The sequence below is a fragment of the Mastigoproctus giganteus genome, chromosome 4 (genome assembly GCF_048544385.1).
Source record: "Mastigoproctus giganteus isolate SK-2022 chromosome 4, ASM4854438v1, whole genome shotgun sequence".
NCBI lineage: Eukaryota > Metazoa > Arthropoda > Arachnida > Uropygi > Thelyphonidae > Mastigoproctus > Mastigoproctus giganteus.
In genome coordinates, this window is record NC_143578.1 from 79,144,579 (window position 1) to 79,161,391 (window position 16,813).

Genomic DNA, 16,813 nt, shown 5'->3' on the forward strand with positions numbered 1-16,813 from the left:
TTGCATCAAATGCCACTGCTACTACTACTTATACAGATTTGGAATACCATGACAAAGTTAAATAAGAACAAACAAGTTCTCTTTGTTGGAGCTCTGATCACATTGGAATTGCTGGAAATGAATGTGCCTACCTAGCTGCCAAAACTGCAACCGAGTCTATAGGCCAATCCTTTTGTTTGTTTGTTTGTTTGTTTGTTTGTTATTTGGTTTTTAGGAACATTAGCAACTAAGGCCACATTGCTCCGGGGATGTGTGGTGGTCATTCCCTGACCTTTCTGTATTCGATGGTCATGGGCTCGAACCCTGGTCTAATCAAGAAGCGTGTGCTACGCATTGCTGCTCCTGCCCACCTGGCTAGGGAGGCACCAATCCTTTTGTATACCAGTATCAGATTACAAGTTTGTTATAAAGGAGTGATGTCTTGAACAATGGCAGCACATCTGGAAAAGTCAAGTTGGTGACAAGCTACTCCATACAAAGAAAGATCTCGGACCATGGAAATCCAGTATATGCGAGAACAGACATGAATAAGTCATACTAGCTCAACTACAAACAGGCCACATAAACCTAATACATCTTATCTGCTTGCAGGCACTGACCCACCACAGTGAACGAACTGCAACACCCAGCTCACTGTTAAACATGTACTCATTGATTGCTCCAAATACATTAGTGACTGACAAACTATGTTTACCTCATTTCCCATGACTAACACATCTTTTAGTATTGCTGACCTCCTAGAAGATATGCCAGGTGGCCAAAATTACTCAAGCAGATATAACTCTACAATGCGATGTAAACTTTAATGCCAATTATATAGATAAACTATGTATTTAACATTACCACAGTTAAACACATTATAGCCGTGCACTGTAAAGCATATAATCAAACAATAAACAATAATTTATTTCAAGACAATATGACATCTCATCAGTACATGAGGAACACACAGTTGTTGGAGATTCAGATGCTTTCTGGCTCAAAAAATAGCAATAAATATTCTCCAATTTAGCAAAAGAATGGTTACAATATTTCTTTTAGTTTAGAAGCAATAACATTTTAACCCTCCACTGGTGTGCACCTCTATAAGGAAGACAGCTGCTTGTGTGGTGCCTGTTAGACATTGATTTCCCCCCCCCCCCCCATTATAAAAAAATCAATTTTTAGCTTTTGGGTTGAATTGAACATGGTGTTTTATTAAGTATTATTTACATAATTTATATCACTTTTCATTGTTTAAAATTTCTTATGCTATATATTTTTTCTCGCATTTCATTGTTAAAAATATTTTCCTTTTCTGCTTTTCTCAATTTCTAGCCTTTTATCTGACAATGTCTCTTCTCCTCCATTAAAAAAATGCAATTTTAAGAAAAATGCACATAACAGGTACGAAAATCGAAATTATATTAGTTACTGGTGCAGATATATCTCATAATTTGTGGATAGGCAGTGTTTGTATGCTACAACTAATTCCAAAAACTAAAAAAAACATACAATGATCAGCTCTCAATCTTTTCTCCCCCCCCATGTCCATTTAAACACATGGGGACTACACATTTTTTAGCATTAGCATTAGTTGAGGCACATGATGCAAGAAAGCAAGCTTATACAGCATCGGCCCAAAAAAAAAAAAAAAAAAACCTTCCCATTTCGGCTACTTCAAATGTTTGTTTAATTCAACCTTAAATTTATTTAAGCTATCAACTTCCACAATAACAGATGGAAGTCTGTTCTAACAATCAACTACCAGCTGGCTAAAGGAAAATTTCCACACATCTATTCTACAACTGTCTTCCCTCAATTTGAATCTATGCCCTCTCAGGTTCTTAGTCTGAGCAAGCGGAAGTATCCTGTCAGCATTGGGCCTGCTCAAACTATTCAAGGTCTTATACACCTCGATCATATCACCTAACAGGTGCCTAAGTCTCCAGATGCTGCAACTTGCAGAACTTAAGCCTTTCTTCATAAGTGCACCCCTTTGTTCCTCTCACCAGGCTTATTGTCCAGCTCTCTACTCATTCTAGAAACTCTACATCCTTACTAAAATGAAGCCTCCAGACCTGTATGCATTACTCAAGGTGTGGCCTGGCCATTGCCTTATACAAAAGGATAATCACCTCCTTGTCTCTGCTAGAAAAATTTGCACTCACAATATATAATTCTTATGCTAGCTTAAGTTAATTGAGAAAGGCTTCATATAGTAACCAAAAGGTATTAGTGTATTTTTATGATATATTTTTAGCACTTTTATCATATATTTTAATTGTAATTAATCTATATATACAGTATTTTTATAATAAAATTTCTTCCAGATCAGTTGGTGTGTACAAGATTCATATGTAATTTCAAAAGTAGCATAAAAAATAGAGAATGATTTATCAGGTACCTGTTCATATACAAATTAAGTAAGGCTAAATGCAGCTGGGCATAATATTTAAGAGTTATATTTATATATAATATTAGTGTAAAAACACCACAGACAACTCTTAAATTAGGCACCTCCGTAGCCGGGTGGGCAGGAGCAGCAAGTGCATAGCACACGCTTCTTGATTAGACCGGGGTTCGAGCCCGTGACCACCGCATATCCCAGGAGTAATATGGCCTTAGTTGCTAATGCTCCTAAAAAAACAAATAACAACAACAACTCTTAAAGGAAAACTATGACAGTAGGTAATGGGCATCATTTCAACTGTATCTCATATTGTGCTCATCCTTCACAACGAGTTACCATGTATTGCACTGCCTTGAATAAGTAACGCTTCACTAATAGAAAAGACTATTGTTACTTATTCTCAGTGGGCACCACCACCACCCAGACAGCACCATTTCAAGGCATGTTGGTCTTTCATCAGTGGGTGGGCAGGCACCCTGATATTGCAAACATGACAACCCAATTGTGAAGATAATCCCACAATATGAGAAATGCCAAAAGGTGTACGTGATAAGGTTTAAGTAAGACTAAATGCAGCTGGGCATAATATCTAAGAGTTATATATAGAAAGCTTCACTTCTATTAGTGAAGCGTTACTTATTCGAGGCAGTGCAATACATGGTAACTTGTTGTGAAGGATGAGTACATTTGAAACTCGTTGGGAAGGATGAGCATTTGAAACTCGTTGTGAAGGATGAGATACAGTTGAAATGATGCCCATTACACTACTATTGTAGTTTTCCTTTAAGAGTTGTCTATGGTGTTTACACGGATATTATATAGATAAATATAACTCTTAAATATTATGCCCAGCTGCATTTATCCTTACATAAACATTATCAGGTACACCTTTTGGCATCTCTCATATTGTGGGATTATCTTCACAACTGGGTTGTTATGTTTGCAATATCAGGATGCCTGCTCACCCACTGATGAAAGACCAACATGCATTGAGATACAATTGAAATGATGCCCATTACACTACTATCGTAGTTTTCCTTTAAGAGCTGTCGGTGGTGTTTTTACACTGATATTATATGTACAAATTAAATAATTAATAATAATAATAATAACAAATAATAACTAAATAAATAATAAAAGCAATGATAAATATCTTTATTATTGCTTTTTTTAATTAATGTGAAACTCTGGAACCCATGGGTTCAGCACAACACAGGATGTAAACTACCTTATGCCACTTTTTTCCAAAATGACAGTACCACGAGGACAACATTACTACAACTGAACTCAGAAATTCAGAGGTGTCTGCACATCTGATAATCTCTTTCAGCTGATACAAATGATTCAAAGTCATGACAGCAAAGTGCAGTATTCAATTATGAAATTTTTTATACCTCTGACCACATGTGAATTATCAGTAACAAAGGTGTAGTATCTCTCGTGACTCCTACTAGACTGTTTTGTTTTGATGGGCCACCTATTTACAAATATTTTCCTTTTCACATCGCATCATTTGATTGTGGCACGATATTTTTAAAAACTATATTTGCAAAAAAAAAAAAAAAACGATTAAAACAAAATTCTATAAGTTTATAGCATATTTAATAAGATTTTTCAATATTAAGAAGTATATTGCAATTACTTTTGGAATTTTTTAAAGAAATATTTGGATTGTTATTATTTGGTTTTTTAGGAGCATTAGCAACTAAGGCCATATTGCTCCGGGATATGCGGTGGTCATTCCCTGACCTTTCCGCATCCTCCGTATTTGGTGGTGATGGGCTTGAACCCCGGTCTAATCAAGAAGCATGTGCTGCGCACTGCTGCTCCTTCCCACCTGGATACGGAGGTGCCAAAAAATATTTGGAAGCCAGTATAAAAATGTACTGTGACATGGCAGCTGATTATCAATGCTCTGATGGAATCCATATTGAGATGTGTACAGAGAGTTATTAGTTAATGCAAGTTAACAAAATCTTGTAATTCATCAGTATTTCTAATATATATATGCTTACAATACTGTGTGTGTATGTTATCTGATAAGGAGTAAAACTTCATTACATCTTTAGATTATTTTCCAAACATTGAAACAAATACAATCTAAGAACTTTTGGAATATTGTCTGCCAAGCTACTGCATTTGCTCCAATTTTGCAAAAAAAAGTAAAAATGTAAAGAAGTTTTATTTCTTACAAAATGGCATGTAAATACAAGTTCTCAGACAATAAGGATATAAGCACAATCCCCTCCAGCCGATCTAGTGAAAGGCTCATTGTCAGTAATAATGCCATAAACAAACATAGCTTGCCTAAAGGAAAGATTTCTTAAATTAAAAAAATATATAAAAAATAAAAAAAATTACATCTGTTAAGAATATAGTGATTACAAGTTTGTCTAACTTTTAATCAAAAATTAGCCTCCCATTATTATAATTTATATTTAACAGAACTGAACACAGAGTACAAATAAATGCTAGTTTTACAGTATATAACTTATGCATATATTACCAGTTGGAAGCTTCTGGAACCGCAATGATCCTGTACTCCAGCTATGGGTTGAAGCTGGGGAAGCACTGCGTGGAAAAGTAGCAAAACCTGAGTCTCTTTCAACATCATCAATTTCCTGCCCATCAAATCTAGCCCCCAAAGTTCCACTGTGATTAAAAGTTGTCTCTCTACCAGAGAGGTTGTCTTCCTTCCCAATGGTAGTTGGGAAGTTTTCCACCGAGTATGATCGGTGGGATGAAGATATGGACCACCGTGTCACTTCACTTGATGGCACACATGGATGCTGATGAATTTCGACATCTATTACTGTTGGATCAAGACAGGAACTGGGAATGGAATCACTTTCTTGAATAGGGTATCCAACATTACTTGAACACTGGTTTTTGGTTAGTGGTATCTGCCTATTATGTTCATTGCCACTATGGTAACTGACAGGAGAGTTCTGGGTATTGTCAGATATGTCACTTGCTGAATCAAGCATACTTCCCACACTTGTCCCTGCAGTAATAAAATTGAAATACTTTAAAAATATATTGAAAGTTCCAAAAATATGCTTTTTTTTATTCTAAAAACTCTTGAATTGAAGGAGGACACAGAACTGAATATTCATATATATTTGCTGAGTGAAAACATCAAACTTATTGAGTTCAAATATATGTAATAACATGTCATAAAAATTAACTAACTCTCACCCTGCAGTCCACTTTATTGAAGTGGGAAGATCAAACTGCCTGATTATTTTGATAAGAATATTGAAAACAATGTTAACACCTTCCATCCCTTTAACCCCAGTGCAAGGACTACTCAAACTGGAGTGAAAAACTCCACCTATGATGACAGCAGATGAAGTCATTATATATTTTCATAAATTAATTAAGATTGGAGTGAACAGGAAAGTAACTATAACCTATGTAGCGTTGTGAAAAGGAAAAGATATGAGACAGTTGCACACACTACATCTTTGTGAACAGGAAGATGACAGGTCATAGGGAGTGAGACAATATCCTTGAACTTTATATATGTGTGGTATGTTTTACCAATAATGAATACCACTCCAGACAGAAATCACTTGGTACCTTAATTTTCACAGTGAAGATAAAGTACACATGAATCAGTCTTCACAGTAAACCCCAACCTCTAATCTAATCCTGTTCCACACATTTAAGGATTTCTGAGTGCTCTTATTCAGAGGTGTAGTTTAGTTCATCTATTATCAACTAATATCTTCCTTTCCTTATGCTGGGTATGAGCATATTAATTCCTATTATGATATTACTAGAAATATATTGTTATGAGAAATGTTCAAACTCCATATTAGGATCATTCTCTAATTGCCTTTTTTATGGTTCACATTTTGCTATTCATGCTCACTGACCAATAAATTACAGGACAGCTGTGTAAAATGTATTTCATATTGAATCACATCTCTTCCTAAATACAGTACTTATCAAAATACAAAATGGTGTATTTTGAAATATTTGGGCTTTTGTGTTTTCTGTTTTACTTCTGGATACCAGTGTTAAATATACAGTCAGTCCTCGTATAACACGTGTTTACATTACACGAATTCGATCATACACGATTTATAAATAGGGGAACGATATCTTATATAACACGAACCAAATTCGCTTATGCACGATTTGCCTTTGTGTTTACAAGAAATGGCAGTCGAACGCAGAATCACCCCAACTGAACGCAACACGATAGGAATGAAGAGAAGATTCTGAAAATGTATTTATGTGTTTTATATCAGTGAAGGGGAAACACATTTCACCATAATAACGTAAAAACCAACACAATCCAGCTATCGGTATAATCGCAAATGCAATTAGATCGAGTTTATGACAGATTCCACTAGCAGAAACGCAACTGGAAATTGTTTTTATTGTTTTATGGTAGTAACCCCTAGAAATGTGCTTAAGTAAAATGTGAGGTGTTAATAGTGTATCTCTGCCTTTACGGTGTTGTTTATTCAGTTGCTACACGTGCGCAGCTTTGTTTATGTGTATCAAGCGTGCCTCCTTGTTTTGTAATTGTGCTTTATTCCCTAAAAATGAGTAAAATACTTAAAAGGTATGAAAAGGAAGCGTCCTGGTGAAGACACTGCAGATTCAGAGAGAAAAAAAAAAAAGCAATATCGATAAACAGAGGCGGACTGGGTCAAAAATTCTTACCCGGGAAAATTTATAGTGGCCTCATACTAGCATTTATGGTCAAAATCACACTGGCCTCCGGCCAACTGGGGCTTCCCCGGTAAGGCTTATGGCCAGTTCGCCTCTGTCGATGAGAAAAAATATGAAATTGTGAAACGCTTTCAGCGAAATGAAAGACCATGTGATATTGCACGTGCTACAGACCTAAATGAGGCAACGCCGAGAATTACAAAGAATGCAGAGAATATAAAAACAACTTTCATAGCAGGAACGACTCAAAGTGTAATTAAAATCCATTAGATTAAGACACAAAGAATTGGAAGAGATGCAACGGCTGTCAACTGTTTGGATAGAAAAATCAAACAAAAAACAAGTTTGCTTACGATAGAAGCAAAAGCATTAGCAATATTTTATAACGTAATAGTCGTAATAAAATACATAAGTATTTTATTACGATTATTTATTGTGTTTGGTAATGTTTTGGTTACAAATGTGTTTTCAATCTTGGGTGGTCGGCACCTAACCCTATTTTTCCCATAGGGCCTGTTGTTTATATTGCACGATTTTGCATTGCACGAGGGTTTCTAGGAACACAACTATCGTTCTATACGAGGACTGACTGTACTTTAAAATTAGGAATATAAGAGATAGTAAGGTATATTTCATTGGCACACTGACTGATGTAACCCTTATCTTCTTATGATCTATTCAAGTTTAAGAAATAGCAACTACTGCATATGGAATTAGAAATGCTATGCTATAAAGTCTGCCCAAGGAGTATGACAGTCTCATAATTTGATTGACTTTACAAATGGCTGAGAGAGTAACCACATACTAGTGGAGAATTTTGAAATGCTGGGAACAGATAAGTTTTTGAAAAATTTTGTCGTTTTATTGACCTGATTAGCATATTAAACTGTATTCTATAAATAGCTTTATAGTTATAGTCATGATCATTATTTTTTTAAATTTAGAATTTTAACCTGGTGCACTGCTTACTCTTGGCTGGTGTACTTTTTTGGCTGAAGCACTAATTCTTAGCCATATTAGCCATATGGTGCAAGGAAGCCCAAGGCTTTTGCCTCGGGATTCTTTGCACCATATAGGTAATATTAATACTATAAAAGAAAAGTGCAATACTCAGGCACACTAGATTATAATTATTTCCTGTCTCTATCACTAATTTACAGCAATTAATTGATGGGTAGAGTGCTAAATTAGTAGTTAATGTTCCTGCCAAAATCATAAATTTTAATAAGTACTAAATAAATATGCACAATTGTGCTCATGGCTATAAAACTTCATATGTTGGAGGTTTATACTTTGGGTATAAGCCTCAAAATGAGAGAGCTACTTAGCCAAGCTTTGCACTGTTGAGATGCCAAACACTAATGAAATGGACATATAGGAAGTAATGAAAGTTTTCATAAACTGGACAACATTCACTCTTTGATAATCTGTTTAATTTTCTGGTATTTTTATGTTATTAGTGGGTCTAACTTATGCCCAAGATATGAAACTTGCAATATATGAAGCTTAAAAGCATCAGCAAATTTATGTATATTTAATAGAATAACAAAAATGTATTGGAACATGACTACTCGAAATGTAATGTTCAAAAATTATTTATTTTTGGATTTGCATAACTGCAAAACATTTTATAAACTCTTTAGACATTTTAAATGTTAATTATTTTATTTATGTGATTTTGGCATTTTTGTAACTTCCTACAAAATCCTGCAATCTTTTCAGGAGCATGTCTCACAATATCAAATTTTTTTTCCCCTCCCACTTCTAACACTTCTGTCACTATATATTGCAGAGTCTTTTTGACTAAACAAATAAATAACAGAGGTAATAGTCAGTGTTTTCTATAGTATCCATATTTCATGTACAAAGGGTACTAGGAAAGTTTTGCAATACAGCTTTGTTTATTTAATTTTTTCAAAGTAATTTCCTCTACATTCAATACACCTCTCCATCCTCCAAAACCAATCTTTAAACCAGTTCTGCCAAGTTTTACTAGGGAGTAAAGCACACTCATTGTCCCAAGCCCGTAGAAGGTCCTCATCACTGGAAAACCGCCTCCCTTTTAGCTTCATTTTCACATGCGGGAACAGTGTAAAGTCGCAGGGAGCAAGGTCTGGACTGTAGGGAGGGTGCTCGAGAAGTTTCAGTCCTGTCGTGGTCAAATATTCGGTGCAGGCTTTGGCGCGGTGAGCTGGAGCATTTTCGTGATGGAGGTACCAGGTATCCATTCTTGACTTTGGCCGCAGGTTCTTCATAGATCCAATGACTTTAGGCAGGCATTGTTCAGTATACCACTTAGCTGTGACTGTCTTCTGCGTGTCCAAAATGACACGTTCCACAATTCCACTCGATTTTAAAAATACAGCTCTCATTTTCTTCTTTACAGATCGGGATTTTCTGACAATTACGGGTGTGTCGTCATCATCAAAGACCCAAACTTTGTTTTGAGCCTTGGTCGGCAGATCGTAATAGTACAGCCAAGTCTCGTCACCTGTCACGATGTTGTTCACATACCGAGATTGTCCCTTATCAAACTTTTTTAACATCTCTCGGCACCAAGTCACACGTCGTGTCATCTGCTCTTCGGTCAGTTGACCGAAGAGCAGATGACACGACGTTCTCTCTGCGGCACCCAGAGAGAACAAAGTTTCTTCACGTGCAAATGATCTTGCAGAATCGAACGAATTGCTGGTGCATTTAGGCCCAAAGTATCCTCTATCTGTTGGTAGGTCACTTGCCTGTTTTCGTCAAGCATTTTCCTCACAGCAGTAACGTTTTCCTCCGTAACTGACGTTCGTGGCCTTCCTGGCCTCTCAGAATCCTCCAGAGTGAAATTTCCCCTTTGGAATTCTCTATACCACCTGAATATCGTTGTACGATGTGGACAATCATCAACTAGTGCAAGAGTCATTTCTTCAGCACTGGTCTATGGTTAAACCACGCATGAAATTATACTGCAAAACTGTCCTTATCTCATTTCGTGACCACGATGCCATCACAAGCACTTTACACTCTCACTACTAATGAATAACTGAGCCCATCGACTTGGCGCGACGGCTACTATGCACGTATGAACATGTCTCAACATGCAGCAACAAGCAGCTTCCTGTGGTTCATTGTTGCGTCATATTGCAAAACTTTCCTAGTACCCTTTGTATATTCACAAATAATGACTGACTTTTTAATTTAAAAGCTTGCTCTCCTCCTATATTTAACTTTTCCCTCTTGTTAATTCAGTTCCAGTATTAGAGAAAACAGAAGTACAGTTCCATCTTTTCATTTTCTTTTATCCTCTTTTCAAAAACCAACAATCTTGTGCCTTTCAATTTTCTTACTGGTTTTCATCTCTAATGATAATCCCTTCATGTTTTCTATACTAGTGCCTCTTAGGTGTACATTTAGTTTACGAAGTTCTTATATCTGAAAAAATAGTTTCTGTATTGATTGTTGTCTACCCAGATGTTCCTAAGGAATATTTTTATCTTTTATCAGTGGGAAATGAATAACTGAACAAATAAATCACTGGATCAATTAAATTCAATAAATACAAATGTAGATACACTGAGTGGCCAGTTTGGCACACCTACCCTTTTCATTAAATAAAGTGCTCCTGCTCCAACAGATGGCATTTCTATGTATCTTCCCATGTAAAATATGTGGGAAGATACATAGTGTGCAATTTAATAAAGACAAAAGGTTATTATTATATTAAAAAAAACCTTGTAATATCCTTCCCTAACTATACAAGACAGAAGATTTAAGTGACTTTGAGCACAGCATGGTATTTGGCACCAGGTGTGCTGAATACTGTGGTATCTCAAAAACTGAAATCCTATTGGGGTTTTCAGGTACTGTCTTGGGTGTATCAAGAGTGTTCCAATAACGAAATAACATCTAGCCAATGGTGAACCTGTGGTTGGACGCAGATAATTGCTACGAGACACCAATGGAGGTTGACAAGATTGGTTCAGGATAACAGAAAGGATATTGTCATGTCAAATAACAACCCAGTACAACAGTGGTAACCAAAGAGGCGTTTCAAAATGCACAAGTCAAATAACATACACAACACGTGTTCCAGCTGATAACTGAAGTGGGTTCTACTCCTGTCAGCAAGAAAACCAGAAGATACAGTTACAGTGAGCCTAGGAACACTAACTGGACAGTGAAAGGTTAAAAAAAAAGAACATCTGACAAAATCCAGTTCCAATAATGTTCGTGCTAACTGGAGGACCTGAATATAGTGAAAATGGCATGAGCTTATGATCCATCCACAAGGTGTCTGCAGGCTAGTGGTGGCAATGTAATGGTATGAAGAGTATTTCTGTGGTGCACATTGAGCCTCCTGATACCATGGGGCAACATTCGGATGCCACAGGTTATCAGGAAAATGTTTCCAACCAGGCACATCCATTCATGGCTGCAGTGTATCTATCCGTGAATGGATACACTACAGCCATGAAGTATATCCATCTGTGAATATCCATAATATCCATAACATGCCATATAACAAGGTCAGAATTGTACAGAACATGCAAGTGAATTCGGCAAATTCCCAAAACATGTGAGTAAATTCAGCAAACTGCAGCAGACTCCATTCACAAGATCTTAATCAAATGAGCACCTATGGGATGGAGTGGAACAAGAGTAGAGATCTATAACCGGGGGTGTGCTGGTAAATTTTTAACAGTCAGCTCTCTAAAAGAAAGTAGTACTAGTGATTTGAACCAATTTTAATTGCAGTCGCCACTAATTGGCACCACTTGCCTCCCACGATCATTTTGCGCAGATGACGTCATCAATCATGTAACACCTCTTCCGGACTGTGGTGTGTTTTGCTGCCAGGAGGCACTGGCTGCTTTCCATGATCCTTTGCCTAACCACGTGACTCTCCACCCTGTGCTCTGATAGTTTTTTTCAATGGTTGCTTCCCATAATCCTTTTCTCAGGCTGGACTACATTATTATTATCTTTTTTTTTTTTTAATTTTAAATTTTGTTCTTGGATGGCACCACATGCTTTAGTCATAAAAATAATTTCATTTGGTGGGATTCAAACTGAGGGCTATGAGCTTTATGGGCAGGTACCCTAAACAGCCTCCGTAGCCGAGTGGGCAGGAGCGGGAGTGCAGTAGCACACGCTCTTTGAGTAGACCGGGGTTCAAGCCCCTGACTGCTGAATACGGTCGATCTGCCAACCCGCACTGGACCAGCGTGGCAGATTATGGTCCATTTCCCTCAGCATGAATTGTTGAGGAGGCTTCCACCCTGCAGTGGGTTGATAATGGCTGCACTTTACTTTACTTTACTTTTACCCTAAACAGGAATATTATATGAAATTATAAAGTTTTAAAATTAATTTCAATGAGATGAATTTTTAAATTCTAAGGAAAAATTAAAAGTTAAATGAAATTTCCCAACTGTGGATAAAGTTTGAAAATAAATGCCCATGTTTGAAAATTATAAGTTAAACATTGTAATTTCCAAGCTGTAATTATAATATTCTTATTATTCTGGTTAAAATTTGAAAAATCCTCATTTAAGACAATTTTAAAGAAATGAAAGTCTTTTATTTGAATACTAAAGAGACTATATCAATGTGCACAGATCTTTACTAATAATAAAGTTCTCAATTCAGATAACATACTATTATGAGGACAGTCCATTCTTTTTTTCATTTCGTGTATGAAGTCTTCATGTATTGTTTGAGTAAGTGTTTATCACTTGTTTGCAGTATGGAAAAATTTTCAAATTCCACCTCGTACCACCGAAGTAATTGTGATGTCATTAAAGATGGACACCTCCTCTAGTAAAACCTAAGACCGCTTTTCAATGGATACTTTCTCTCTCCTAATCCTCTAACAGGGTGCTTATAGCAGCGCCCTGTTAGAGAATTTGGGTGGTATGTTTTGTTGTTAGGAGCATTAGCAACTAAGGCCATATTGCGCTGTGAATATGCGGTGGTCATTCCTGACCTTTCCGCATCCACCAAATACAGAGGATAAGTTTTACAAGTACCACTAAGTTGTAAATGGTAATCCCTTTAGCTCTCTTAATTTGGTGTATAGCAACAGCACTAATTGCCTGAATGCCAAAAGTGCAAACAGTGCATACCCTTAAGTCTTTCCTAATCTGTTCGTTATATGAAAATTTTCTTTCCTCAACTGAAACTATTTTAAATGTAATTACCAAGGGGAATTCAAAAAATTTCTCTAATAGAAAAATTAGCTTTAAATGAGTTAGTTAAAGAGGTCCGAATTTAGTAATTTAAAATTCTAAAAATGGTTATAAAGTTTTATACAGTATATATCTTAACAATAGACACTGAAAATTACAAATTTAGTTAAATAACTATGAGCTTATTTGAATAGTAGGTAAACATGTGAAAAAAAATTTACTGAATATTACAAATTTCAAAATGTACTGCATCCAAATGTCATGTGTCACTGTTAATAAAGGTGCCCGTACCATTGTGTACCATCCCAAAAAAAGCATTGACTGTACTTATCACTGTGGTATATATGTATAATTGTAGACAGTGAAAACCTAACAGTACACAAAATAAAAAAAGATATTTTGTTTAGGGTAAAGAGAAAGTAGAAATCTGATACTGAATGTTAAATGTAAAGCATATTTTATTATTAGCATGCACCTGTGGCAAGTGACTCACTTGCGCACCCCTGACTTTCAGTAATGTAAAGGGTAACTTCCTGTTTGATTTTACTGCAAGGGACTTTTCAGAATAAAGCACCTATTGTTACTGTCTTCACGCCACTTGACATTAATTCCAGATGGAATACTGACAAGTACTTTCCATCCATTTGAAGCAGAAAACATTCTCCATTACCCACACTGTAATGGATTACTTTCCGTGCAATAAAGGATTACTACTGTTTGATTTTACAAATGTTCATGCGAAGTTCCTTTGACACCAGTTTTCGAAGTTTATAATGCAGCTATCAATAGAAATATTGTCTGGAAATTTTGTTAGAATAAAAAATATACATCCAGAAAATTTGCTGTACTGATATTGTTTCCTAAAAATAATTACAATAAAGCAAACTTTTTCTTTTATTAAATGCACATTGCAGTGTTATCAGTTTTACACCAGTTTTTTTTCCTTTTCCAATGTGGCTTCCGATAGATGAATTTCCTTGGATTTTGTGTTAGTAGATGCAATTCACATTGAAGAAACAAAGTATGATCTTTTCCTTTTTCAAAAACAATTTGTTGCAATCCTTTCGGTTATGTGTCTTATGCCAAGAAACAATTGTGTGCATTTTTTCCCCCCTGTATCACGCTCGTGGGTGACAGGGCCTTCTGAATCACTCATTGCTCCATGTAACTTAATTTGCAGCCAGTGGCAGAGCACACATGCGGGAAATTCAAACAAATTCAGTTATGCATTCTATAATCAAGGTCAATGCCTGACTGTTTTTCTTGGGAATAATTAAAAAATGCATACTTGAACATACATTTTTGCTGTTTGTGCATTAATTAATAGATTTTTCTGAATTTTAAAGTTGGGACATCAAAGAAAACACTTCTGTTTATGTATACTGGGAGTTTCAATTTTGTAGATAGAATAGAAATTACAGAAATAATTAGCTAATTTCACTATGGTAATTTTCACTCCAGCAGACTAACGTTTGAAAATGGGACAGGACTGAAGCAGGGCGTTTGTTGGAAATAATATTCCTGTAAAATTGATAGCCAAGATAATCCCTACAATAGCTGCCACGAGGGGAAGGGGATTGGAGAAAGGAAGCAAAAAGGCTGCCAAAATAAGCGTGTCCCAGCTGGATCTTCCATGTAACCATATACAAGCTTATCGCCCAAATGCCACTAGCCATTCTCGATTGAAGTGAATGCTGCTCTACAGTTTATAGATATTGTCAGTTTAACAACGGGCTTGCAAAATTCTTGAAAATTTAACAACCGGCTGGTGCAAGCACCTGTAACCATCCAATTGGATAAACATGGACCAGCATTCCTGTGGCATATTGTTGACATCTCATTGAGGCCATGCCATGAAGAATCCAGAGCTATTCTCAGGGCTAAAGGGAGAACCTACTCACTATTAGGTTGATGTATACAAATAAAGTGGCAAGTGAATGTATAAATTGCAGTAACAATGTCTGCAAAATAAAATGTTTTCAAGTTATTCACAGTGTTTACATTTTTCTTCTGCATTTAATAACATAATACACATTATTATTTTATTATTATATCATGTATAATTGAATAATATTTTACTGTTATATTTTAATATAATATAATATTCTATTATAATAAGTGTATATTATCAAAATTTATAATATTATTTATTATAACTTTTAATGAAATACTCAGTTTTCAATAAAATTGTGCCACCTAAAGTGGCGATTGATCTATCTGAGCTGGTATTTAAACATGTAAGAATAAAGGCAAGAAATTATCAACAAAACACATTCATAACAAAACCTCAGTATAAAAAGATCTTTATTTAATTCAGAAATGGTGGTGTACCCAAATGTAACAAACATAATGGCACAGGGGCTAACAGGCCCACCAATTTCTTTTTTATTTCTGAAAAAAACATTTTGCATGTACTTTAATATGTTTTGCCAATTAAATAAATAGATCATAATAATAATTGAGACAAGAAACCATTTTACATAATAATTAAGCATAACTCACACAAGGAGTACCTAATTTCTATTTGTTTACATTACACTGAAACTGAAAATAGCATCACAAAGTGGGAGACTCTCAGAACCTTTCACCACACACACACACACACACACACACACACACACACACACACACACACACACACACACACACACACACACACACACACACACACACACACACACACACCTGTCATCCATCCTAACAGGAATCCATCATCATTTTCATTCCAGCTAACTCTATCTGTGCACTACTGAAGTTTCTGAGCACAATGAGCTAACGCTGACTAATTAGAATGCACAACATAAATTAGCAGATGGTTCTCTGCATTATCAATCTATTCTACTCTGTCGGTTGCTCACTATAAGACACTGTCAGAAATCATCCATCATACTTACTTCACATGAGTCCCTGAAACTGTAAATTATTACCCAAAATGAAAGAACCTCTCCTGGGTTGGTATTTTGAAAATAAAAGGAGTGTTGTCACAGATTAGCTTTTTTTCTGTACTGAGAGTGAATTGCACATACAGGGATACCAATGACAATGATAAGCTAATTCACTGATATTTTTAATACTCAATAAAGCACCATACTCCACCTTGCATATATCACCCTTATTTATGGAAAGCTAAATCAACTATACAAATAAAAATTTAGAGAACAAGTCATATAAATAAAAGAAAACTAAGAAGTTTGATGTGTATATGAAAAAAGGCAAGCAGGCTGGGTAGGTTATCCATGCCACTGCCATACAACACCAACTACACTTGATGTCTACAAATTGACTATTACATAAATTTTTATTTGCAGTAATTCACATAATGACAAATTTATAGCCATTTTTTACAGTGAGACTTTGATGGAACATGTCAGTGTTTACTATAACACAGAAGTGACATGGATCAAATTTACTTTTATTTGCTTCATTTATAATGCTTTGTGAAATTATGATTTTATAATATCCATGTGATAAATTTATTCCCTACAGTTAAATATAAAATGTGCCAATTTCTTTGAGGAAAATTATGGAAAAAATGACAGTGAAAAAAAATTTCAGA

At 35.7% G+C, this 16,813-nt stretch overlaps 1 protein-coding gene across 1 annotated transcript in view; it reads right to left on the bottom strand.

The window, feature by feature from the left end:
• The window catches only part of LOC150086860 (uncharacterized), a 414,998-nt gene that overhangs the window by 14,903 nt on the left and 383,282 nt on the right, over nt 1–16,813 (bottom strand). The window contains exon 19 of the mRNA XM_090372302.1: nt 4,899–5,396. Within this exon, the coding sequence (XP_090228428.1) occupies nt 4,899–5,396 (498 nt within the window). The remainder of the gene's footprint in view (nt 1–4,898; nt 5,397–16,813) is intronic.